Source organism: Rattus norvegicus, chromosome 16, assembly GCF_036323735.1.
Source record: "Rattus norvegicus strain BN/NHsdMcwi chromosome 16, GRCr8, whole genome shotgun sequence".
NCBI lineage: Eukaryota > Metazoa > Chordata > Mammalia > Rodentia > Muridae > Rattus > Rattus norvegicus.
The window spans coordinates 43,787,672-43,815,083 of record NC_086034.1 but is presented as its reverse complement, the minus strand read 5'-3'; the positions used below and the strand labels follow the sequence as shown (position 1 = coordinate 43,815,083).

General features: G+C 36.6%; 1 protein-coding gene across 6 annotated transcripts in view; it reads right to left on the bottom strand.

Annotated features, from left to right (window-relative positions):
* The window catches only part of Wdr17 (WD repeat domain 17), a 131,199-nt gene extending 109,104 nt beyond the window's left edge, over nt 1–22,095 (bottom strand). For 5 of the 6 annotated variants that reach the window (XM_008771249.4, XM_017600361.3, XM_008771250.4 and 2 more), the window contains exons 1-2: nt 21,897–22,095; nt 4,560–4,670 (exon numbers count right to left, since the gene is read on the bottom strand). In XM_008771249.4, coding sequence (XP_008769471.1) covers nt 4,560–4,625 — 66 coding nt within the window. In that variant the 5' untranslated portion in view covers nt 4,626–4,670; nt 21,897–22,095. The remainder of the gene's footprint in view (nt 1–4,559; nt 4,671–21,896) is intronic. The other variant, XM_003751595.6, reaches the window with a different exon arrangement.
* Nucleotides 22,096–27,412: the final 5,317 nt, after the last annotated feature.

The window sequence follows — 27,412 nt, the reverse complement described above, 5'->3', positions numbered from 1 at the left end:
GAGTTGTTTAAGCATATGCCATTATCTTCATATATATATAATATATACATATATTGCATATATATATATATCAACTTTCTAATTTTATTTACTTATATGCTGCCTTTAAATTTTGAGACTTTAAAAAATGTCTCCAAACAATGTTAAAACAAAACTATAGGAAGCCTATGAGTAAAGTAAATTAACTCTTTAATTATTCTTCAACTAGCTGCAGATAGGAAGACATGGGCTTCCAAACACACAGGACAGGTGCAATGTGCTGGTTTCTTCCCTGCCTATCCTTCTGAAGCAGCAGTTACTGCTCAAAACCAATACATGACATTAAAGGCCCACCCTGCCTCACAAAATCTAATTTTGGAAGATATGCACAGCTTTCTACCCTGAAATTTGAAGTAGCAGGCAGGCAATTGCTTCTGTGTTAAGAATTCAACCTTACTGGAATTAATTTATATTTTACAACCAATCATTCTCCATGGAAGTTGCAAGCCTTTACTTTTCCAAACATTCAGTTTTCCAAAATTCAGTTCTCCAAAGTACCACGACAGATTATGCTAGTGCAATTGGCTAAATAGAGGGACCAATTCCTAATTCTTTTGATAACTTGCTGTTATTTTAGAGGTGTTTAGCACAAAATAATATTCCTTTATTTGGATATAGCATAGTTTATTTACCACTCATGTATAGAAGGAACCATTTGCCATATCCTCATTTTTTTATTTTCAAAAATTATATAATATTGGAATTTCTTTCTTGGTATATAAAATTCAGTATGTCTTCCATCTTAAATACTTTTTGCAAATCTAAGAAACAGTAGATTGCATTCCTTTATTTGTTATTTTTATTTATTTATATTTTGGTTTTCTGAGACAGGGTCTTGTTAAAATGTCCAGAAGGCCCTACAAATTCACTATGTAATATTGTCTGGTTTCAAATTGCAGCAATTCTCCTGCATCTATCTGAAGTATACTAGCATGATAAATGTGTACACCATCCCCAATCTTAATTCCCTTTAAAATTTTGAACAGAATACTCTTTATAAGCCACCTATTAAAATAATAAACAGAAAATAAAATTTATTTCTTAAAATTCATAATTTTGAGTGATTTTTTAAAATAACATGTATCAATAAAAAATCAATACCATTGCATTACAAAATCCATATTGGGTATTCAAATAAATCCTAATATTTGGAACAGTAAGACTGATTTTTCAGGGCTGGAGGGATGGCTCAGTGGTTAAGAGAATTGACTGCTCTCCTCCAGGTCATGAGTTTAATTCCCAGCTATATGGTGGCTCACAACCATCTTTAATAGGATCTGATGCCCTCCTCTGGTGTGTCTGAAGATAGCTATGCTGTACTTGTATAAATAAAATAAATCTTAAGAAAAAGAGACTGTTTTTCAACAGGATCATAAAATGGAAAGACTTATATAAATTTTATTCGGGCAAATCTGTTACTAAGGAGACAAAATGAAATCCCAGAAGCCTTTATTATTTTGGTATCAGCATGATTAATGATTCTACATCACTACAAACAAAAAATCCAACCTAAGGAACATTTTAACGCTATTTTTATGATTCTAAGTGTAAACTGTAAAAAGTCGCCATGTAGGACAAGCTTTTCACTGTGACAAGTAGCATTTTTCAGATGGAAGAGGAAAGACTCCTCACCCTTACTGCTTCCTGTTGCGTGTGCACTCTAAGCATGTGTTCCTCGAGAAAAGCAATCCTTTTGGTGTAGGAATGACATACCCACTTCACTGGAGAAATGCTAAGCATTGGAGCTCACTGAGCAATGAAGACATGGTGGGGTCAGGAAGAAAGCCTTTGTATTGGTGAAGCTACATACATACAGCTGACACTGTTAGTGGCTGACAACAGGGATATTGTTTTCAATTTGTTAACTTGGGTTCTAAGTTTGCTTTCAACCCTAGATACAAAACATGCATGTGAGCACACAGACACACACACAGATTATGGGAAATGTACTCTTTGACAGTCAGTGGATAAAATGAGACAGAAAACAAGCCCTAGAAGTATTTTACATATTAGATTTTGAGAGGTCATTATGTTTACTTTTGAATGTGTAGGGTTATTATAAAATGAGTATATAAAATTTAAATATAAATTATATGGAATTACAGTAATGCCAAAAAAATTATAATAGCAAAGTTTGTATATGTATACTTATATATGTATACTTATATATACTTATTTATGTCATAAATAGTACAAGTGTAAACTTACTGCTTTCAATATTAAGTTCACACATTTATGTAAATTTTCAAACTCTACATTTTGAGTTTGAAATTTTTAAGTCAAAAATTCAATTAATTACTTATTAACCTTTACAATGGTGGTTATATAGGATATACATACATATACACAACCTGGAAAATAAACTGGATGCTTAGAAATGATGAAAACATACATTCATGTGCTGGTTTTCCTCAATGACTATGAGTTTCATTTCATCTGTGTCTGTATACAAATTAATGAGACCTGAGCAAGAAGAAGCCCAAACTCACAGAGATGACATGGCCAATTTAAAGGATAAACTGTTTTTGTGATGAAAAATCCTTCTTTTAATGTCTTGGTTTAGTTACAAAGACCCATAGTAATATAGAGATGGAAAGGGAAATATTTTCAGCCCTTACAATCTCTATGTGATGCTCCAAAGGCACTTTAAATAACATACATTTAAGTCAAAAGCATTTTTATTAAAATCAATCCTTTCTTGACCCCAAATTATACTATCATCTTCTGGGCTGCACTTTAAAGAGAATCTTTTCTGAAACATGGAAATGACTGTGTTATCGTATTTAAGGGTGTGCTCACACCTAAAAGGGGGCAGTGGCATTGGAGTGTGGTATTTGCGCAATGAGTGGAGTTTGGAGTCTTGCTACTAAGAGCCATAGGCTGAAATTTTCCCATTGTTCTTTTCTGCATTATACAATGACTGAAGTACAGAATTCATGGTGGCGAGCTCTTTACTGAGTCTCAGGAACTTTTCTGAAGAATGCTTTACAATTTACTTTATGAGTGAGTTTCCTCAAAGGCAGATGGCTACTGGATCCAGAGATGTTTATCATCTTGTTCAAAGAAGCGAAGAAACAAAAAGACTATCTAGAGAAAAAAAGTCCCCAGATGTGCACTGCTGAGCATTTGTTTTAAAAAGAAGTAAAATAATAAGATATTTGTGGCTGATGTGATTAGAACAGAATGCAAAGAAGTAAAGAAAAGGGAAATACTGCATATTTTCAGTAGTTTGTGTCCTTGAATGGCAGTGAGGAGAACAATGCTGAAACCTCACAATGATGCTCTGGCTCTTTTGTTCACAAGTTAATGCAAAGAAAATCCACAGTTGTCTTCTAAAGATCAATAAATTCTTTATCGAAAAGTAAAATTAAAACTAATTTCTTCTAAGGTAAATCCACTATGGCATGGCACATTTTAAAAATAAGATTTTGCTTTTTACTATTACAATGCTAACCTACACTTTTTCAAAATGGGCCAAGTTGCCATGGTAACAGTTTGACTCCCTTTGAAACATAACCATTTTAATTTTCTTAAAAATTTTCAGATACAATAGTGTGCTCAGGATCTCTGTTTTTCCTATAATAATTGTATCATAACACTAAATATTAACATATAGCTGCCTTTATTTAACTAAATATTTTTATTTATGGGAGAAGGTCTATTTTTCAATATAAATCTTATTTTTAATCTTAATTTTTTATTGGTTATTTTATTTATTGACATTTCAAATGCTATCCTCCTTCCCAGTTTCCTCTACACAAACCCTGTATTCCCTCCTCCCTGCCTCTAATAGGGTGCTCCTCCATCTGCCCACCCACTCCTGCCTCAGCACCCTAGTATTCCCCTACCCTGGGTCATCAAGGCTCCATAGGACCAAGGGCTGCCTTCCCAGTGATGCCAGATAAGGCCCATTCTCTGCTACATATGCAGCTGGAGCCAGGGGTCCCCATGTGTTCTCTTTGGATGGTGATTTAGTCCCTGGGAAAGGTGTGTAATAGTTACTATTTTTATACATGAGTCAGGTACAAATTACCATTTTATAGTTCCATCTTAAAGACAGTATTAAAATAGTACTGTGAGTTTATTAGACCTGTGTTGTGTGATGGCTCAGGCCTATCGTCTTAGCTACTCAGAGTACTGTGGCAGGAGTGCCACCGGTTCAAGACCAGCTTAGGCAGTTTAATGAGATCCTGTTTCAAAATACAAAAAGTAAAGGGGGCTGACCATAGACATGAAGGATAGAACACTCATCTAGCATGCAGGAGGCTTCAGGTTTTACTCACAACTGAAAAAGAAAATTATCTAGCATTGAAGTGGGAAGGGAGTTCCTGGTCAATGTACAATTATAGCTATCCTCATAAATTGTATTCTTACTTTTAAAATTGCTATCATATCCTCAGAATTTTGTATTACAGAAATGTCTGCAATAAAATGGATGGAACAGAACTTTACAAGAAGAAAAGCAGGTAAATAGAGCAAACCTGTCAGAAAATTATAATTGCAATATAAAAACATCTTACTCTTTGTAGTCCTTCATACCAGTCATCCTGCTCAAACCAATGGGAAACGTAAGTCATCCAAGCCATAGATTGCTTGCGCTTTAATCAAGTCAGCTGGAGAATAATCAGCGCCTAAAGTAACAACAACGTGTTTCAAGCAAACAAGTTTCACCAGGACCTCCCAGGGAAATCATGTTCAGTACAAGAAGCTAATACTTGGCAAATATTTCAACTGGAAAGTTTTATTAATTTACAGATAGCTATCGAGAGAAAGCCGAATCAGGGAACACAAACCTATATTAGAAAGTGAAAACTAAAATAATTTATGCTATGTAGTTCCAAAAAAGACTATCAAATATTAGGCCTTAATCTCACATTCTAGAAACACTTTAGATTCGATTGTTTTAATGAACAATCAAGTAATTTATAAAGGTTAACAGGGTTTTAAATTTCAGAAAAATAACAAACAAGGAGCAGAAGACAGCAGTCCTGTGTTTCTGTTTTTATTGCAGTTCTTGAGAGATCTATTAGAAATTAAATGCTCCGTAGACATTCCCACAAGCCAAAATGATAGAGGCGACCCTCAATTGAAGTTCCTACTTCCCTGGAGACTCTAGTTTGTGTCAAGTTGACAAAAACTAACCAGTATTTTTAATATGTATTGATATTTATCCTAAAGCTCTTGTGTGTATCCTCTCATCCTATTCTGTGAGTAATGGGCTTTAAAATGTTTAAATTTGGGGCTGGAGAGATGGCTCAGCGGTTAAGAGCGCCCGACCGCTCTTCCAGAGGTCATGAGTTCAATTCCCAGCAACCACATGGTGGCTCACAACCATCTGTAAAGAGATCTGATGCCCTCTTCTGGTGTATCTGAAGACAGCTACAGTGTACTTATATATAATAAATAAATAAATCTTTAAAAAAAATGTTTAAATTTTTCCTCATATCGTCAAATTTCCTCTTCTAGGTGTATTAATATCTAATATTAAGAAACATAGGTTGATTACTTGTGTAGATATAAATTGTAAGTTCTCCCAAACAATGTATAGGTGACAAGTATTTGCTAGGTGAATTGGCACACTTAGAGTCTGGGAACTCTGCCATCTAGTGGTAGTACCTATGAATAAATGGCCAGTAGTATTGATACATGGAGAGGATACAAAAGATGTATTCAGAATGAAGTGAGATTGCAATCAGGTAGGAGTTACAATCCATTCTCTTGTAATGAAGTGGCTAACCAAATCGCTTACTAAAAAGTTTGAGAGGTTAAAACAAAAACCTACATCTGGTAAATATGTTTTATAATCATGTCAAAACACCAACTGTGCATCATGTTCATATAAACCCAGTTTAGTAACTTGTTACACATTGTTTATGAGGCACATAGCAGCTATGTCTTATGTACTGGTAATCAATTTATTCATTTACATTTCAAATGATATTTACCTTCCTGGTTCCCTTTCACAAACCCCCTCTCCCCACTCCCCTCTCCCCTGTCCCCTTCTTCTCTATGAGCATATCGAAGCAGATACTGAGACATTTTCAAAAGCACTACTTTAGCTCTTTGGATGAGAATGCCCCGTGAAAGCTCACCTCGGTGTACTTAGTTCCACAGTTGGTGGGGTTGTTTGGGGGGTGGCTGAGGGGGCGTGGCTCTGTTGGAGGAATTGTATCACTGGAGGTACATCTCAGACTTTAAAAACTGGTGCCACCTAAAAGCTCTAGAACAAAAAGAAGCAAATACACCCAGGAGGAGTAGAAGGCAGGAAATAATCAAACTCAGAGCTGAAATCAACCAAGTAGAAACAAAAAGGACCATAGAAAGAATCAACAGAACCAAAAGTTGGTTCTTTGAGAAAATCAACAAGATAGATAAACCCTTAGCCAGACTAACGAGAGGACACAGAGAGTGCGTCCAAATTAACAAAATCAGAAATGAAAAGGGAGACATAACTACAGATTCAGAGGAAATTCAAAAAATCATCAGATCTTACTATAAAAACCTATATTCAACAAAATTTGAAAATCTTCAGGAAATGGACAATTTCCTAGACAGATACCAGGTATCGAAGTTAAATCAGGAACAGATAAACCAGTTAAACAACCCCATAACTCCTAAGGAAATAGAAGCAGTCATTAAAGGTCTCCCAACAAAAAAGAGCCCAGGTCCAGACGGGTTTAGTGCAGAATTCTATCAAACCTTCATAGAAGACCTCATACCAATATTATCCAAACTATTCCACAAAATTGAAACAGATGGAGCCCTACCGAATTCCTTCTACGAAGCCACAATTACTCTTATACCTAAACCACACAAAGACACAACAAAGAAAGAGAACTTCAGACCAATTTCCCTTATGAATATCGACGCAAAAATACTCAATAAAATTCTGGCAAACCGAATTCAAGAGCACATCAAAACAATCATCCACCATGATCAAGTAGGCTTCATCCCAGGCATGCAGGGATGGTTTAATATACGGGAAACCATCAACGTGATCCATTATATAAACAAACTGAAAGAACAGAACCACATGATCATTTCATTAGATGCTGAGAAAGCATTTGACAAAATTCAACACCCCTTCATGATAAAAGTCCTGGAAAGAATAGGAATTCAAGGCCCATACCTAAACATAGTAAAAGCCATATACAGCAAACCAGTTGCTAACATTAAACTAAATGGAGAGAAACTTGAAGCAATCCCACTAAAATCAGGGACTAGACAAGGCTGCCCACTCTCTCCCTACTTATTCAATATAGTTCTTGAAGTTCTAGCCAGAGCAATCAGACAACAAAAGGAGATCAAGGGGATACAGATTGGAAAAGAAGAGGTCAAAATATCACTATTTGCAGATGACATGATAGTATATTTAAGTGATCCCAAAAGTTCCACCAGAGAACTACTAAAGCTGATAAACAACTTCAGCAAAGTGGCTGGGTATAAAATTAACTCAAATAAATCAGTTGCCTTCCTCTATACAAAAGAGAAACAAGCCGAGAAAGAAATTAGGGAAACGACACCCTTCATAATAGACCCAAATAATATAAAGTACCTCGGTGTGACTTTAACCAAGCAAGTAAAAGATCTGTACAATAAGAACTTCAAGACACTGAGGAAAGAAATTGAAGAAGACCTCAGAAGATGGAAAGATCTCCCATGCTCATGGATTGGCAGGATTAATATAGTAAAAATGGCCATTTTACCAAAAGCAATCTACAGATTCAATGCAATCCCCATCAAAATACCAATCCAATTCTTCAAAAAGTTAGACAGAACAATTTGCAAATTCATCTGGAATAACAAAAAACCCAGGATAGCTAAAGCTATCCTCAACAATAAAAGGACTTCAGGGGGAATCACTATCCCTGAACTCAAGCAGTATTACAGAGCAATAGTGATAAAAACTGCATGGTATTGGTACAGAGACAGACAGATAGACCAATGGAATAGAATTGAAGACCCAGAAATGAACCCACACACCTATGGTCACTTGATTTTTGACAAAGGAGCCAAAACCATCCAATGGAAAAAAGATAGCATTTTCAGCAAATGGTGCTGGTTCAACTGGAGGTCAACATGTAGAAGAATGCAGATCGATCCATGCTTATCACCCTGTACAAAGCTTAAGTCCAAGTGGATCAAGGACCTCCACATCAAACCAGACACACTCAACCTAATAGAAGAAAAACTAGGGAAGCATCTGGAACACGTGGGCACTGGAAAAAATTTCCTGAACAAAACACCAATGGCTTATGCTCTAAGATCAAGAATTGACAAATGGGATCTCATAAAACTGCAAAGCTTCTGTAAGGCAAAGGACACTGTGGTTAGGACAAAACGGCAACCAACAGATTGGGAAAAGATCTTTACCAATCCTACAACAGATAGAGGCCTTATATCCAAAATATACAAAGAACTCAAGAAGTTAGACCGCAGGGAAACAAATAACCCTATTAAAAAATGGGGTTCAGAGCTAAACAAAGAATTCACAGCTGAGGAATGCCGAATGGCTGAGAAACACCTAAAGAAATGTTCAACATCTTTAGTCATAAAGGAAATGCAAATCAAAACAACCCTGAGATTTCACCTCACACCAGTGAGAATGGCTAAGATCAAAAACTCAGGTGACAGCAGATGCTGGCGAGGATGTGGAGAAAGAGGAACACTCCTCCATTGTTGGTGGGATTGCAGACTGGTAAAACCATTCTGGAAATCAGTCTGGAGGTTCCTCAGAAAATTGGACATTGAACTGCCTGAGGATCCAGCTATACCTCTCTTGGGCATATACCCAAAAGATGCCTCAACATATAAAAGAGACACGTGCTCCACTATGTTCATCGCAGCCTTATTTATAATAGCCAGAAACTGGAAAGAACCCAGATGCCCTTCAACAGAGGAATGGATACAGAAAATGTGGTACATCTACACAATGGAATATTACTCAGCTATCAAAAACAACGAGTTTATGAAATTCGTAGGCAAATGGTTGGAACTGGAAAATATCATCCTGAGTGAGCTAACCCAATCACAGAAAGACATACATGGTATGCACTCATTGATAAGTGGCTATTAGCCCAAATGCTTGAATTACCCTAGATCCCTAGAACAAACGAAACTCAAGACGGATGATCAAAATGTGAATGCTTCACTCCTTCTTTAAATGAGGAAAAAGAATACCCTTGGCAGGGAAGGGAGAGGCAAAGATTAAAACAGAGACTGAAGGAACACCCATTCAGAGCCTGCCCCACATGTGGCCCATACATATACAGCCACCCAATTAGACAAGATGGATGAAGCAAAGAAGTGCAGACCGACAGGAGCCGGATGTAGATCGCTCCTGAGAGACACAGCCAGAATACAGCAAATACAGAGGCGAATGCCAGCAGCAAACCACTGAACTGAGAATAGGTCCCCTGTTGAAGGAATCAGAGAAAGAACTGGAAGAGCTTGAAGGGGCTCGAGACCCCAAAAGTACAACAATGCCAAGCAATCAGAGCTTCCAGGGACTAAGCCAATACCTAAAGACTATACATGGACTGACCCTGGACTCTGACCCCATAGGTAGCAATGAATATCCTAGTAAGAGCACCAGTGGAAGGGGAAGCCCTGGGTCCTTCTAAGACTGAACCCCCAGTGAACTAGTCTATGGGGGGAGGGCGGCAATGGGGGGAGGGTTTTGAGGGGAACACCCATAAGGAAGGGGAGGGGGGAGGGGGATGTTTGCCCGGAAACCGGGAAAGGGAATAACACTCGAAATGTATATAAGAAATACTCGTTAATAAAAAAAAAAAAAAAGTAAAAAAAAAAACTGGTGCCATTTCCAGTTAGCCGTGTGCTTTTTTTTGCCATTGAACATATGAGTTCTTGTCTTTCTGTCTCTACTGCACCTATACCTGCACCTGCTGCCATATTGTGCCTACTGTATAGCCTTTAACCCCCAGGAACTGTGAATCCAAATTAACTCTTCTCTCTGTAAGTTGCTTTAGTTAAGGTGTTTTATCAGAAACAGCAGTCACTAGTAGAGGTACTTAATGTTTTCTAAAGATTTATTTTTGTTTTAATTGTGTGTGTGTCTGTGTGTGTGTGTGTGTGTGTGTGTGTGTGTGGGCATGAGTGAGGGTACCCTCAGAAGCAGAAGAGGGGATCAGATACCCAAGAGCTTGAGTTGGAGGTGGTAGTAAGGTTCACATTATGCATGCTGAGAACTGGACCTGGGTGCTCTCCAGAAACAACAAGTGCTTTTAACTTCAGCCCTATAATTTAATATTTATATTATTTCTAATATAAGGGCAAACTATTTCCTGTCATGTCATACCAGAATACATTTAACATGTGTTTCCTGGTCATATTCCATTTATTTTTATTTTATCTGACTTCATGTCAGAGTTTCTCTCTTACACCTTTCTGAGGGGCAGAGTTGAAATCCTTGGCTGATCTGTAAGAAAATGCATGTCAAAGTCAATCAGCGGGAACCGAGACAGGAAGGAACAAGTCACAGTGAGACTTTTTTGCACGTATTTGCACCTCAGAATCTGTGTCCATCTGTATAAATGCCATATATTTATTAACCATACATGTCAGAAGATTATTGTGCAGATTACACAATGAAAGAAAATGATGGAAATCAAAGGTTCAATGTTAACATTTAAAATAAATGTTAGCACTTAAAATAAAATTTTAAAAAAGAAGTAAAGTATTTTTTGAAGGCTAAATACTATGGGCATAAAACACTCAAATCTTAATATTGAATTAAATTAAAAATCTTAATATATTAAACTGACTTCTATATATTTCTCTCTTCATCTTAATCTTTTTATAACTTTGTCATGGACCGACTCCATATCCCTTGCTATTGCCTTTGAGGTTGCCTTGCAACCTTACTTGCTTTGCCCAGTATGGATGGGCAACAGTCACATCCTTGTTTCCATAGCAGTCCATGACTGAAGGGTTGTTTCCTGTACATCTTTGTGTTTCTCAAATCAGCATGATAAGAACATTCTATAGTCGTGCTTCTCAACCTTCCTAATGCTACGACTTCAATACAGTCCCTCATGTTATGGTGATCCCCAGCCATAAAATTACTTTTGTTGCTACTTCATAACTGTGATTTTGCTACCATTATGAATCATAATAAGAATATCTGATATGCGGGACATTTGATATGTGATCTCTATGAAAGGGCTGAGAACCATTGTTCTATGGCTCTTCCCCTACTCTAAGAAGGATGATCAAGAAAAGTAACGTCCTGCTCATTCTCTAACATTTGGCCTACATCATTGCTGCTCTGATTCTACATTTAGATTTATTTATCAGTCCCATTTTTCTTGACATCTCAGATCCAGATATTGACTAAGTCTGAAATATTGCTATTTTTTTGCCTATCCCTTTTACAGCACTAACTTTCTTCTCTCCACTGTATTTTCTCCTGAGCTGTAGTAAAAGTACAATTGATTTCTAAAAGTAAAGTGTGAGGTACAGTATTGGAATGGAATACCTGGAAGTACCAGGTTTGCATTTGTGCTCACAACCTTTCCAAAAAGTTTCAACTAGTAGACTTGGAGGAAGCCTGCTGGAGAATCTGAGAGGATCCTTCAGTGGCACTGATGTGTGGAGTCCAACTCGCTTTCTATGTTAAAAGCCCTATAACACTGTACACTTTCCTGAATTCTACCCTTAGATTAAAAAGCAGTCCTTCATGAAGCAAAGAAATGCAAGCTGACAGGAACCGGATGTAGATCCCTCCTGAGAGACAGTCAAATACATATGCGAATGCCAGCAGCAAACCACTTACCTGAGAATGGGACCCCCGTTGAAAGGAATCAGAGAAAGAACTGAAAGAGCTGAAGGGGCTTGAGACCCCATATGAACAAAATGCCAACCAACTAGAGCTTCCAGGGACTAAGCCACTACCCAAAGACTATACATGGACTGACCCTGGGCTCCAACCTCATAGGTAGCAATGAATAGCCTAGTAAGGGCACCAGTAGAAGGGGAAGCCCTTGGTCCTGCCAAGGCTTGACTCCCAGTGAACTGGATTCTTGTGGGGAGGGCAGTAATGGGGGGAGGATTGAGAGGAGAACACCCATATAGAATGGGAGGGGGAGGATTTAGGGGGATGTTGGCATAGAAACCGGGAAAGGGAATAACATTTGAAATGTAAATAAGAAATACCCAATTTAATAAAGATGGGGAAAAAAAAGCAGTCCTTCAGCTTGCTAGAGAGAAGAAACAAACACCCACATCCCTAAATTCAATCTCCTGGTTTGTTTTTTCTTCAGGAAAACATCTTGGGCCTTATCCTCTACCAAAATGAAACATGTTTGTCACAGCTCGACGAACTGACACAGAAGGGAGTGCGGGCCTGGGTGCAGGGGAAGAGCTTCACCAATCTTCCCCAAGAGCTCAGACTGGGAGTTAAACACTGTATTGTAATCCTCCACTGAGATAACACACGAATTAAATTGACATGTTATTAATGAATTGTCTTGACACTGTGACATCATTTGCACAAATAGCTAGAATTTTGTCTTAGTTTAAAAAATTTAAGGCATGTTTAGTCATCTATTTCTCAGAAGTTTAATTGTAATTTTAACTGAATGATCTCTCAAAATTTCAGCAAAATTGTATTAAAATCTTTAAGTCATTAAAACTAAAACTGTTGAAAACAAAAAACCAAAAATAGTACAATGCTTGCATCTCAGAAATAATAACAGAAATGCTAACAGAACACTAAAATATCTAGCATGTGTTATGATATACCATACACTTGATATTTTTGGCTACTATACTATACAATGAAGTTATAAGAGCTATTTCATATGATTTCACTTTTCCAAGGAAATTTATCTTGAATTCCTGCTAAATACACTATAGTTATATAAAATGTAAGTGCATTGTATTAAAATTCAGAGAAGAGCATTTTACTTTCTATGAAAGTCAGTTTGACTCAGCAGGGAAGTATATAGCAAACTGTTTTGCTTTTCATTAAGGTTGTGCTTCCCTTTCTAAAAAGCACCCTAGCCTTCACTGCTTCATAAAACTCAGATTAAACAAATGAAAATGTTCTCAGTGAAGCATTTCGTAGAATGCTTTAGGTAGGCAGCTTATACATGCCCTAGGATAGCCACAGATGTGGCCTAATATTTGTAGATGGTAACACCATGTCACTATGGCAAAAGTTTGGACACCTGTGAAGTTGAGTATAATATTAGAGAAAATAATTTTTAAACATAAAAGGAATAAGTATTGCCATATACTAAATATATACATATTTCTATAATAAATACCACAGTGCCTATCATTCTCACTAAGAGAGAATTCCATGTCATTTCACCCTTTATCTGCCCCTGGAAACTTAGTCCTGTCTTAGGAGGCTCCAGCAAATATCTTGACTCATCAAGCTGAAGGTTATAGGCAAAGCATGATAGAGCAACAAACTGGATGAAATCTGAATCTATGAACACAGCTAGGCTTCCTACCTCCACCATATTTAAAAAATTTGTTTCCCTTTTGTTCAATCTGTTATTATTTTGCATTTTCACTGTTACATGGATAGCAACTTAGGATTCTACTTGGTTGGGGTTAAACCCATTCCCTCTTCTTCGCAGCTAGCTTTCACCTGTGTGTCCTGTCTATTCACCTGTAGAGAACACAGCTAGCAAACTTAGACCTCTTGCTTGTACCAGGTTATACATACTCTGTCATTGCAAGTTTAGTTACATATCAATATGAATTGAATTTTTTGTTGTCACCAATTAAAAGAAACTTCATTTGTACTTATGAGTATAAAACACACAAAATAGTATCATATCAGTCAAAATAATATTTCAGGGCTACATTATAATCTAAGGTGAATTCTTCCTATAGATAAGTAATAAAATTGATGTGATGACTGCTTTTTGAAAGTAATATATCTGAAATGAACCACTGAAAGAGAATGCTGATAAAAATTCAAAGCCTTAATCCCAGAAAGAATGTATGAATTTAATGGTTACTAACTCATTATATGTCCTCAACTTAGAAAGCAATGGGCGAAACAGCAGCAGCAGCAGCAGCAGCAGCAGCAGCAGCAGCAGCAGCAGCAGCAGCAGCAGCAACAACAACAAAACAACAGCAACAACAACAACGAAGGGCTGGAGGATGACTCACTAGTAAAACATTCACCACACAAGTGAGAAGACCTTAGTTCAACTCTCCAGATTCCATGTGAAGCTGGACACAGCAGCATGTCCTATAATCTCATTGCTGCTACAGAGAGATGGGAAGAAGCGACTGCAGAATCCCAGAAGCTCACATGCCAAGCAGTGCACTTTGTGTAGCCCTTAACACCAAATGGAGGGGGTCTGCTTCAGGCCTGATCTCCACATGTGCTTCATGGCATGGGTCCTCCCTCATACATGAATTAGTACACACACACACACACACACACACACACACACACATACACACACGTGCGCGCTAATGCACTTTATTTTTTCACAATCTTCTTAGCTTATAAATATATTTTAAGTGTTGCATGCAATTGGAGGAAATTCATGTCAGAATCATTACTTATACTGAATTAAAAAAACAAACAAACAAACAAAAAAAAAAACTCTAGCTATAGCCAGCCCTGGTGGTGGAGGAGTGTAATCTCAGCTACTTGGGTAGTTTCAGCATAGGACTCTCAAGTTTGAGGTTTGACTTGGGTTATAGAACAGTTCCAAACCTAGTGTATTACAGAGGTGGTATGAAGCCACATGTTCAATGACTAAGGCTGGAACAAAACAAAACCAGTGGGAAAGAAAGCAGATATAAAACCTGAGCTAAGCAATTATACATTTAACTGAAGAACTATTGTGATGTTACAATTTTATAGAGTAAATATCATTCAGCTATGAAGGAAAAGATCAGAAAGTAACCTTATAAATACAACAATTTGAAAAAATGTTCGTAATTTCTCACTAAAAGTATTTGACAAAAACGCTAGGCTTTTGGACATTAAGAAAAACAAAAACCTGAAATATGAAGTTATTGTAGTTTTTTAAATATATTAAGCAAGAAAACCCTGAACATGATTGTGAAAATAACGATAAAGACAGCAAAGTCAGATAATGGGATTTAGGAAAAGAAGATAATAATTTATAATAATTTATCATTTAATATATATAATCATTAGATAAGCATTTTTATTTTTAGTTAAAAACTAATGCAGACTATTAAGAAAATGTTGACTCAAAGTTATTTGGTATTTTACAATCAATTTTGAAATAATGAATTATTTAAAGAATTTATGTTAAAGTATGCCATTAAATTAATGTAAACATTTCTGTAAAGCATATTAATATGCAAATAATTATTATATGTAAATTTGTTTGGAAAAAGTCTGTAGGTAACTTAAAGAGCATATTATTGAGATAATTATATCTATGTATAGGAATGTGCAGAAACATTAAAAATTGCATACAGAACACAAAATAGTAGGCTATTTCTGGGTGATAAGATTTCAGAAAATATAATATTCTTTTGACTCTATAATTTTATTGACCACCACTTTTCAAATAATTTTTAAACAAATGTTCATTAACTAATAAATATATACTAATTACACAGGTTAATTCACTCAATAAAACTAATAAAATTACTATTTTCTATGGCTTTTAGTTTTATAGAATGTTTTATAAAATAAAACATATATTAAATATATAAGATTATATAATAAAAGATATTATGGAATTATAGAATAAAATGAACAAAATTAGCACATGTTATATATATGTATATATATGTATATATATAATAACATTTATCTATTAGTCATGATTAATCAAAGAAATCAATCAATATATAATATATATTTCTTTATATATGGAAGTTCAAATATGTATCATATATATACATATATATGAATATATGAAATAGGATGATTTCTGGTATAGAAAAAAATACCCCATAACATCGTTTAAATATGAATGCAAGTAGAACCATGCAAATAATTATATAATTAACATTTTGCTACTGTGTTGTAAAACATTTGAAAATTATAGAAAATTGGAAGGATTAATTTTAGTCATTCTTTGGCTCATAAATGTAAAATGTTCTTGTTTTGAGTATTTATAATTCCAAAGAACTACTATCCTCATGGCGATCTTTTATTAAACATAAAGAGTATTTTATAATTCTCTAAATCAGTTAATCACCATGTGCATTTCTCAGGTGACTGGCAGCACAGTTCAGTTAGAAATTGGCTACAAACGAAGTTATTTGGCTCACATGCTAATTCTAATGAGTCAGCGCTGTGGCTGGGATACGTCAGCATTCCCTCACATGATTTATGTGTTTAACAAAGGTAGAGAGGTATTGACCAAGATCAACAGTTCAAGTAATTTAGCAGAAAACATCCATCTAGTATCTTTTAAGAACAAGAAATAATCTTTTACATTCCTGTCATTCTTGAGCTTATGTTTTAGATGTCTTGACACAACATTTTGTGTGAGCATTCTCAGTGTGTGCCAATCCGTGATGTTCTTAAAAGCTTAGATGATAAAAATAGGTCTCAATAAGTGGAGCATTAGCCTACTTTGAAACCCTGGATTAGGTGGTGAGTAGAAAAGAGTAAGGTTATTTGTGGTTTGGGTTCACAAAGTAACCTCTTATAATAACCTGTGTTATTAATTTGTGGTTTGAGTTCACAAAGTAAACCCTTATAATAACCTGTGTAAATTTCAATGTCATCAGCAAAACCCAGGAGTTATGTGTTACGTCTAATACTTGGTTCCAGAGAAGCAAGAAACCAATTCAAAGAGCTAGAAATGTGAATGAGTTATTTTCACCATATGTCTAAATATATTTAAATGTGAATATGCAAATATGTGTCTATTTGTGTGGATCTGCACATGTCTGTGTGTATGTGGATACCAGAGGACAGTCTTGGCAGTCATCCTGAGGACTGTGGCACATCTCTGAGATAAAGTCTCTCATTGGCATGGAGCTCCCCAATTAGGCTAGAGTTCAGAAGATCAGTGAATCCCAGAGGCCTGCCTGTCTCTACCAGGCTAGTTACTTGAGACTAGTTAAAAAACAAACAAACAAACAAACAAACAAACAAAACCCACAAGATGTCTTGGAAACTTGCTAAGAAATTCTGATTTAAAAATATGCTGATTTACTGTCTATTAAGCTCTCAGGAAAGCTAATGCAGCTGGTTGAAGGTTTAGTAAGAGGGTTATAGAGGCTGTTTAGGACCAAAGCAAGTGACAAGTCTAGACTTAAACACATCTCACTTTAAAATTTTAACCAAGGACATGCATTGGGTTGAAGGACCAAATTGCAACCATAAAAGACTTCAAGGCAAAACTTAGATTGCATTCATTTACAAGTTACAATAATAGTATTTTGACTAGTATTTTGGATAATAAGTCTTGTAAAAGGAGATCAAATACATGCTATACTGTTTGTTAGATGCATCTAATGTTTCACGAATTTAAAACTTAACTATTCAAAACATTTGTATTACTACTGGAATAGTTAGAGTGAGGGAGAAAACAATGTTGAGAGCACTCTTTGCAACTCTTGAGAGGGACTGAAGAGTGCTAGAAATCCAGAGCCTGAGCCATTCTAGAACAAGTTTCCATTTCTAATTTTGAGAGCCCATCTGAATGACTTTGCTCATCCATAGAATACCTAGACTCTACAGATCCTTGCATCTTCGATTCTGAAATGATTCCCTTCAAATCGTTTGTCATAGTTCCATCTTAGAAAATTACAGAGAGAAGGGCGAGGTGACTTAAACCCATACACCCCAGAGGCTCATGCCAGAAGATTGCTGTGAATTTCCAGTCAGCCTGGGCTCCAGAGTGAGTTCAGCAAACAGTTGAGATCCATGTCTTACTGTTCAAGACATTTTACTACCAGTCTCGTGTTGTTGGGTGTTGTAAATTGGGATGCAGAATTCCAGGAATTTGGAGATAGTCTAATGAACCATACCCCTTAAGTATTTGTTAGGTAATGAAATGGGTGAGCGGGCCATGCTCACTGACAATGTGAGGTTCTATTTCAAAATAAAGCACTGCATAACCATACTTGTCATTGAGATTTACTCAGATATATATTGAAATACAGAGAATTAGCATAAACTATTGACCAACTACACAAATTTCAAGACTTTGGTGCATATATTTATATAAGAAAATAAAAGCTATTTTATACCACATTAAACATGAGTGCTCTGTATAATCAATTTTTTTTTACTTTCCAATTACAACTTTTCTGCATGTATAGTATGACATGTCTCCTATTTCACATGACATTCATGGAACTCTAACAATGTTCATAATTTAAGGTGTCAAGAATTCTTCTGAAAGAGGTTAAGTTGAAGTACATGGAAAACTACTTGAGGAACTCTGTTCTGAATTCCCCATCTCTGAGCATTTGATATACAATAAGCACTGAATGGTCTCACATCCTTATGGACACATGAGGATTTATTTTATGACTCTTTTGCCAGGGTTTACCTGAACATGACATTTATCAGGCAACCTTGAGAAAGCAAATGGTTGATGAACTATGTCTTAATGTTGAAGACATACTACTGCCAGTTTCTGTGTTGTTGGGTTTTGTAAAATGGAATGCAGAATTCCATGAGTTTGGAGATAGCCTAACAAACCATACCCTTTAAGTATTTGGTGGGCAATAAAAGCAGTATCTTTGTCATTGCGAAGGGAAAAGATCTCACATAGAGATTAGTGTGATTTCATGGAAAGAACCAGCTGTGATTCCAAATTCAGAATGTTCCTTCTGCTTGCTTTTTGGCAAAGTTTAGAAATCTTAAATGACTGAATTTTCCTTCAATCTTTCTAAAAATGATAATGAAATTTTCATTCTACATATATTGGTAAAAGTCCCTAACCGGCTGCTTGCAGTTCTCTGCTCCATTTGGATGGAAGCCTCAGGTAAGTAAGCTTTTCAAATACTGGCCTGTAGGAGTTTTTGGTTCTGTCATTTTTGGCATCTGGGGTTGTGACAGTAGGTATTGGAAGTAGTAAGTCTGTAGTCCTAAGCAGACCTAGGACATAGAGGCCATTACCCATGCAAGTGTTAACAGTTCTCAGACTCTGGTCTCTGAAACTTTTCTGCAGGTTCTCTTCCAGTAGCCCTGGCCATGCTAAAATGTTCAGTCGTACTTTGAATCTTCAGTTGTCATCTGCCTCTGAAAATACTCGGGAACCAGAGAACCCAGAGGGTTGTTCAAACACTGGAGTGTCAAGTGTGGTTGGAGTCTGTCAGGCATGGGGTTTTCCTCCCCACCTGTAACAGGATTCATGGTGGTGGTCTGTGCTGTCCCTGAGGGCTCCACTCTGTCGTTCCTTCAGCACTAAAGCAGTAATGCTCACACATTGTGCTTGGAAACCTGTCTCTGGGTCTCTCGCAGTCAGTGTTAGAGAGTTCTTGCTTCGTGTCAGACACGCACCACTAACAATGATTTTAACAGAGATTTAAAAGTTTCACAGTGCCCAAGGAGAGGTGAGTCCTTCTTGGAACTTTTAAATAATGTCAGATGAGAAATCAGTTTTATTCTAGGTTTTGTTTCTATAGCAGATTCTCTAGGGGAATTTCTAAAATGTTCTTTAGGCATTCACGTGTAATTGCTTGTTCTCAAATCTCAAAGGCACAGACTCATTAACCGTGGAAGAATAATGGCCATGATATTATCAAAGGACAATATGTAGTCATAGACACTGGAAGTGCCACTTGTAGTTTAATGTGCTTCTGACACAAATGCAGGAGCATGGTTAATGAGGTAATACGATACCCATCCCTGTGTCCTAATAACAATATATTCTTAGGATATTCATATATGGATGTATATAGGATATTCATCCATGAAAATATACTGGAAATAACATAGCTAATGTTTTAGTCTTCCATGCATCACCATAAATGGCTAGCTACATTGGTTATTCAAATAATATTAACTACTGCTATTCTTCCTGTATATATCAAATCTCAACTAAATCTAGAATATGGGAAGAAAATGTTAATCCTTCAGATTAATGGAGCACTTAGTTTGGTCTTCATTACAATGTTTCAGAAAATAAAATTAGGTTAAGTTAGAAATTTTATAATTTTATTAATAACCACACAGTAATCATTCATGTTGGCCTTCTATGGCTCAGCAAGTTAAAACAAATATAACAAAAAAGTGAAATAACCTAAAATGATCATATACTTCTCTGAACTATTACAAAAACTTTCTTGCCCCATCTCTACTCAGGCTAAGGACTTTAAAGCCATTTACAGAAAACAACAACAAAAGCAACCTAACTGCAATAGTAGTCTATACTTAAAGCAGATGAATTTTAAAAATTAATTTTCTAAGCTAAATTCATTTGTAGATTTCTATACATGATGCTATTATATATTGTCACAATAGCATGATTTGAGAATTCCAATATGACATTTTCTAAATTATAAAATTAAGGAGAATGGAGTTTTTAAAAGGCAACTCCAAATAGTATTTCCCCCAAAGTGTTTATGCCTCTTTAGTCATCTATTGAAATCAACATAAGGAGATATCAGATCAACATAATTGTTAAAAATCCAACTAGTCTTTATATATACATTTGTAGACCTCACTCAAAAAATTTTTACTTTTATGGGTGACTTTTGAAATAGATCATTAGTTGATTTCAATTCAGAAAAATTTCCAAAAACTCTTAATGTGCTAAAACTACCACTTGTTACATTAATCCATAAAACAATCCAGTAAAGCAAGTTCTCCAAATTTTCTTCAATTGACAGGTTTTCGGAGTTTCTTAAGTTTGTCAAACAGCCTCAGATTTCTGTCTTCCAACATAAAGCTATAATCATAGCCCTGCGCATTCAGGGTGCTGCAGCACCTTGTAGAATAAAGGAGTATTTATGGGTTTCAGTCACTAGTGTTACAGTGTTAAATTCTCCTCATTCGAAATAAGAGAATTTGTGAATCAATAGATGTATAGAATATTTCCCTCCTTTTTAGTTCAAGTTTTTAAATCCTCATAAATTCCCTTGCATCTAACTATTTTTGTGGTTATTGTAACCTAGAAATGATATGATAGTGCTAAAATTGACAATTACAATGTCATGTTATTAAATCAAATACTTCATATCTCTTAAACAATAGATGTATTTTTCTTAGTCTTCTTTAAAGGATAGTTTGTTCTGAAAAAGTTAGAAATATAACATATCTTCAAATTTATGTTAAAGACATTTATATGAAATAAATGTGACATGTGAATGATGCATGAGCAACTTTTTAGTATATTTGGTGTATTCTAATTTATTTTTTAGCAACATAGATTTTTGCTTCTATGAATATTTGCATCCAAAATATGAATACATCGGTAAAAGAAAAATGAAGTATTTTAATGATCTTCTTAGCATACAATAATCTTTTCTTGGGGTTAGTATTGCCTTTATATTATAACAGATTTTTTTAAAGCTTTCTTGGTACAATCATTTCAAAGTAATCTATACCAGTAAGTCTTGTACACTGATGGGATAATATTCTAGGCTCTAGACTCCCATATACTTATTAATCTTAGAAATAACAGTAAAAGGGTGTCTAGAAACAGCCCCAGCTTCCACGCAGGGGGAATTCACATACATGTTGAGTTCTAACTATGTCTTGTAATACTCAGATGTGTGGCTGCAAAACTCCTGGGATTAGCTCCTCAGGCATCGGCTTGCACAGCACCGTAGGAGGCTTAGAGCCCTAGTCTGAGACCTCAGAGCGCTGGTCACAGACGCGAAGCCAACTCATTCAAACATCTTCCTTCCTCTTTGATTGGGTGCTGATCAGAGTCTCCTACAACACCACCCCACCTGAGCCTTACCTGGAGGAGACAGCGGCTGCAGCTTTGGATAGCAGCAGGTACTGAAGCAGGACCAGCCAAAGGGACCGCCCCGGCCCGCGCACCGGCCACGCCCTCCTCGCCGCCCACTCAGCTCTCAGGGGCGGGGCGACCCTGAACATCCCTGAGCCAGCGGCGGGTTCCGCCCACCCTCTACATTGCCGGGTGGGGCGGACAAGCACTCTGGATCCCGCCCCATAATAATTACACGTGACAAACACACTAGTGTCTGATTGGAGCACATGGGATGCTGACCTCTGGAAACAAGGCTGGGAGCGAGTTGGTTACCTAGCAACGAGGCTGCTGTGCAGAAGCTGCGATTCCTAAGCTTTGGGGTCAAAGCTTCAAACAAAGCACGTACATTGGGATTTTAAAAGGTGGGGCAGGAAGAGTATGGCCCACCAGCGTTGTCACTGCCAAATATTCCACATCGAAGCTGTGCCGTATATAAAATTGAATCGAATGAACAAGAAACAAATCATATGGCTTCTACATTAGTCTTGAACCATTGTTTAGAATATGAGTGTAGAGTGCTCACTGTCCCGCAAGTCTTATTATCTTATTAGCTCAAGTAGCCACAGGAACCACATCTGTGAATGAGATTACTTTGATTAGTTCGGCTGCGTGCAGTTAATATACCTGTCCACACTGTGAGCAAAACATATTTGTAATGTGGATGCTGATGGAAAGCAAATGCTTGCTGCTCTTACTCATGAAATCAGGGTCTATATTTCTAAAGTAGCTTCTTTAACTGGGTCCTTTAGTCATCACATTACAGGAATTATCCATTTGTGTACTTGAACGTGACCTGTAAAAGCACACAGTATTCACTCCAGAGGGAGTAAGCCAATATTCAGAATGAATGTGAATGGAATCCAAGTAACATGCATTCAGGTTGCTCCAAATTGTGTTTTCCACTGTGGAAGTAGTTAACAAACTATAGTCACAGAACATCAGGTGAGCAGGTTACAAAACTTGGGAAATCTAAGGACAATCCTTAGCCTTTGGTTGGTAGAACGCTCTGCCAAGTTAATCCATTTGAAAGGTTTTAAATAATAGTGAAAGGCATGGAATATGAGATACAGAACAATAAACAACTATTAAAGAGAATAAGATGGTCCCAAATAATTTTAGCGATGGACCTTGGCCCAATTCTCTACAATCATGGGTGTTCTTATTAGTCTGCTGACTCTTCTACATAACTTGTTTTTTTTTTCCAGAGAAATTCAGCTCACAAAATGTAGTTCTTTTATGATATTTGTAGCTTCAATCATATGTCAAGTTCTGAATAATTATCTACCCTTACAAGAGAGAATCTCAGGAAATAATTCCTACTCACTGTCACAGTACATATTGCTACTATTTCCTTCCAACATATTCTCTACAGATTCTGTTTCCTTGGAATCACTTATGCTAGATTTGTAAATCAAAATTTACTTAAAAGTTAACTCTCCTTGTAGAAAATGAATTTGTTAAAAGTTAAGATGACTTCTTACAACTGTTTGCCCTACCCCTTAATGAAATGACTAACAATAACAGGTTTCCAATAAATGTTTGATGAATGAATGAATGAAAATTAAATGGCATATAATATCTTGAAAATCTATAAGAGTTCATAATACTGTTTTATGATTAAACTCTAAATGAAGTTTTATAAAGATATAATGGCTTGATTTCAGAAAAGCGCTTTTTGGAGAAATTTTCCTTTCAGATTATTCAGGAAATAGAAACAAATAGAGTTTCATAAGACAGAAAAGAAGATGGGAAGACTATGCAACATGAAAATCACTGGGAAAGCACATCATGAATTTAACTAATCATGTCTTGCTTGCTTCCTTTTGTGGGAGGTGAATGTGGCTATCCACAGATATGAAAGGATCTAGAGACTGTGAAAGGAAAATAAAACTATTAAAATAGAAAAAAGAGACTGGGACAATACAGACCTTAGTATTTAGGTCAAATATTAACATCTTTCCTGGGCAAGAGAACCCATTAAAATTGGCTTTAAAAAATGACCTTTTCCTTAAGGAATGGCATCAAGAGGTTGGATGTAAGGATACAGATTAGGAGAAAAAAGCTATGCTTGACTGGGGAAAATACATATCAATTGCCTGGACTATAATGAGGAAAACAAGAATGTCTTGGGGACATATGTTACATTTTTGGGAAGTGGCTTATCTTCAAAGTAGAGAAATACATGCCTAATAATGGATCTAAAGAGAAAAAGAAATTTCTATGTAAGAAAATAACTGAATGAGACACCCACACCCAGCCGTCCATAGCTGTACACTCAGCTCTGAAAGACAAAAAAAATATTGATGCATAAAAGAGTATTGATATGTGCCCATACACACATATCCCATGTCTATAAATACCACTCACACAGCCCACGTGGATGCCAGAGGGCAAGTTAAGGGAGCTGTTTTCTCCTTTCACTATGGGAGCCCCCAGAACTGAAGTCTTGTGGTCTGGTTCAGTAGCAGGCACCATTACTGGCTGGGCTGTCTATCTAGCAGTTTGGGTCCATAGTTTTTCCATAGAAGATTTAAACAACTACAACCAGAGTTAGATCCAGAGAGACAATAAGTTCTCTTCTCTAAAGGAAGAATGTTCACTCTGCTTTTCAGTCTTTTATTCAGCTAATACTTGATGTGATGTTCCCATCTCATCAGGGGGGAAAAAAAACAGTGTCAGTCATTCAGGATGACATTTTCTGAGTCATTATTATTTCTTGCCATTTTAAGTACACAGAGCTCATCATCATTAAGAAGGACATAAAATATGCTAACACGGTACAAAAGGTAAAAGTCAAGTTCAGAATCTGCTTCTAGAAAGTATACCTGGAGCCATTTTGCTACGAAAACAAACCAAGATGTTGCTGTGTCTGGGAATCTCAGATGGAGCAACTTGTGGAAAATATTTCAGAGGACTTCAAGTCCCTAGATAAGGCCATTTTTGCTTAAAATCGGCTGCCAGCACTTATTTTTAATTCAAGGTTTAAGTTTGTAATTCACCAGATTGAAGGGGAGCTAATTTTTCGCCTAATTTCTTAATGCTAAAATCATAGTAATAAGCAAGAATCCAGTCTTCATAAAAATTTGTTCAGAGTTTGGCTAACTCCCTTTGGGTGTGCTTTGTAGAGATGTTACAAAAATAATCCTCAGGGCATTGTCTCTGGTGCCACAGAACAGTATTTTCAGTTTAGAGAATGCTTGCCAGAAAGAAACTCTCTTGAATATACGATGTAAAATGAGAAAGTAGCATATTGCTTTATATTTTTCATGATAGCAAAATTAAAAGCTCCTGGAGTTTACAATGTAGATTTTTTTTCTTTCTCTTGTTGTTTGTTTTGATTTGATTTGTTTTTCTGCATTTTAGCTTTTTTGGAGGCAGGGTTTCTCGGTGTAGCCCTGGCTACTCTATAGAACAGGCTGGCCTTAAACTCAAAGATTCATCGGCTTCTGCCTCTTGAGGGATGGGATCAGAAGCATGCACCACCATCTAGCATTTGTTTGACTGATATAGGGTGAGAGCCCAGTCCTCTGTGGAGAGGGGAGTAGCATTCCTAGAATGGTGGTCTCAGTTATGGAAGAAAAGCCAGCTGAACAAGCCATTGAGAGCAAACCAATAAAGACTGTTTCTCCAAGATTTCTGCTTCATTTCCTGTCTAGGTTTCACTGGATAATAGACTCTCATTTGGAGGTATAAAGATGAAATAAACCTTTTATTGCTCAATTTGACTTTGGCCAGTGTTTTATCAGGGTAGAGAAGCAAAACAGAAGAGTAACCTATTTCTAAGTATTTTCTAACTCCTTAATAGCTAGAGCATCTTACCTCCTTTTCTTCTTTTTCTCATCATTACTATGTAAAAGAATTTTCCAACTAGTTCTTAGAAGACATGGTTTAAATTTTGAGGTTTGTATGTCATGGCGGTGCCTTACAGCTGTGATCCCAATTCCTGGGAGAACATGGCAGATTGCTCATGTCTGAGTCCAGCATGGACTACACAGTAGATTCTAGAACATCTGTGGATATGGGGCAAGAAACAGTCTTCAAAAATTATTTTCTGAGAGTCTTTTATCCAATCAATATGGCCTTTCCATAGGCAATTTATGGATCAGGATAGTATCATAAACAGTTAAAATGAAGATTCAAAACCATACAAATTCATATAATATGAATACACATTTTGATAATAAATCATAAAGGATGTTAATTTAAAACATTTCTTTTGGGATACATATTTTAGTGTTTATTAAAAATCAAAGTAAACTTACACACCAATGAAAGAGATGTGTTTGTTTAAATTTTACGTAACTAAATATGCAAGTATTTGACACCACAGAACACAAGCTTCTTCAAAGTTTTTCAGTTGATCAATATTTTTATTTGGTCCTGGAAAACGCTGCAAATCTGCTTGCTTTACTTTAAAAGCCTGGTGCCTCTAATTCTAATGAGTCTGATTCTTCAGACAAACAGTGTACACTCTCTTGGAACTAAAACATACATTGTTCAGCCTCTCATTGACAATGGTGAGTCAACCCTTTTTTTTTTTGGTTTTAAATGGACAAACGCAGTGAGAGGTTACAGCAGGCTACTTACATGGACTGAGTTGGCCCAAAGTTTTTAAAGTTTGCCAGTCCTTTTGATGAGATCTTAAGTGATGAGCTCTGCCCTTCTATCAGAGGGTTGCTGGGAACATAGATTATAAAGGGGATACTGATGGACTTTTACAAGAGTTACAGACCCTGGGCTACAAAATGTTGGCTAAGAAAGCCCAAATTTTTACATCAGAGGCTACCTATCTCAGCTCCTAGCTGAGGGGAAGCAAAAAGGAGACCATCTCAGCATATTGTTGCCAGCCTTCAGAATCCAGCTCTAAAAACTAAGAGACAAGTTTGAGAGTTCCTAGGTGGAGCTAGGCATTGCTGTCTCTGGAATCAGGAGTTTACAATAATAGCAAGGCCTCTAGAGAGCAACACAAAGTGGGGCACTGACCCCCTAATTTGGACTGAGACTAAACAAAAGACATTACAAAAGGGATTTTAACACAAACTTTGGGGGCTATGAGATGAACCTGTCCAAACAATTGAACCTTCTAGCCATAGAAGGAGCCATCTGTCAAAGAGCTGTGGCAGCTACTTCTAGTTTAATGGGGTTAAGGGTGGGAAGCAAACAAATTAACTCTGGATCAAGAGCTTATACTCACAGCACCTCATGACATTTTTGAGACCCTCCTCCAAGAAGCACCAGAAAACTGGCTGTCTAACAATTGTATGAGCCAGTACCGGTCTCTACTCCTGGGCCACTCTCAAAGCTTGTTTGAGAAACCCACAGCCAATGATTCAGTAACCCTCTTGCTCAATAACTCAGGTGTTCATTCATAACCATCATGAGATGACAGAAAAGACAGGTATATGAGAGCTACAGTAGTTACTTTAACCGAAACAATTTGGGCCCAAGAAAAATCGCTCCAGGAAGAGAGCAGAACTGATTGA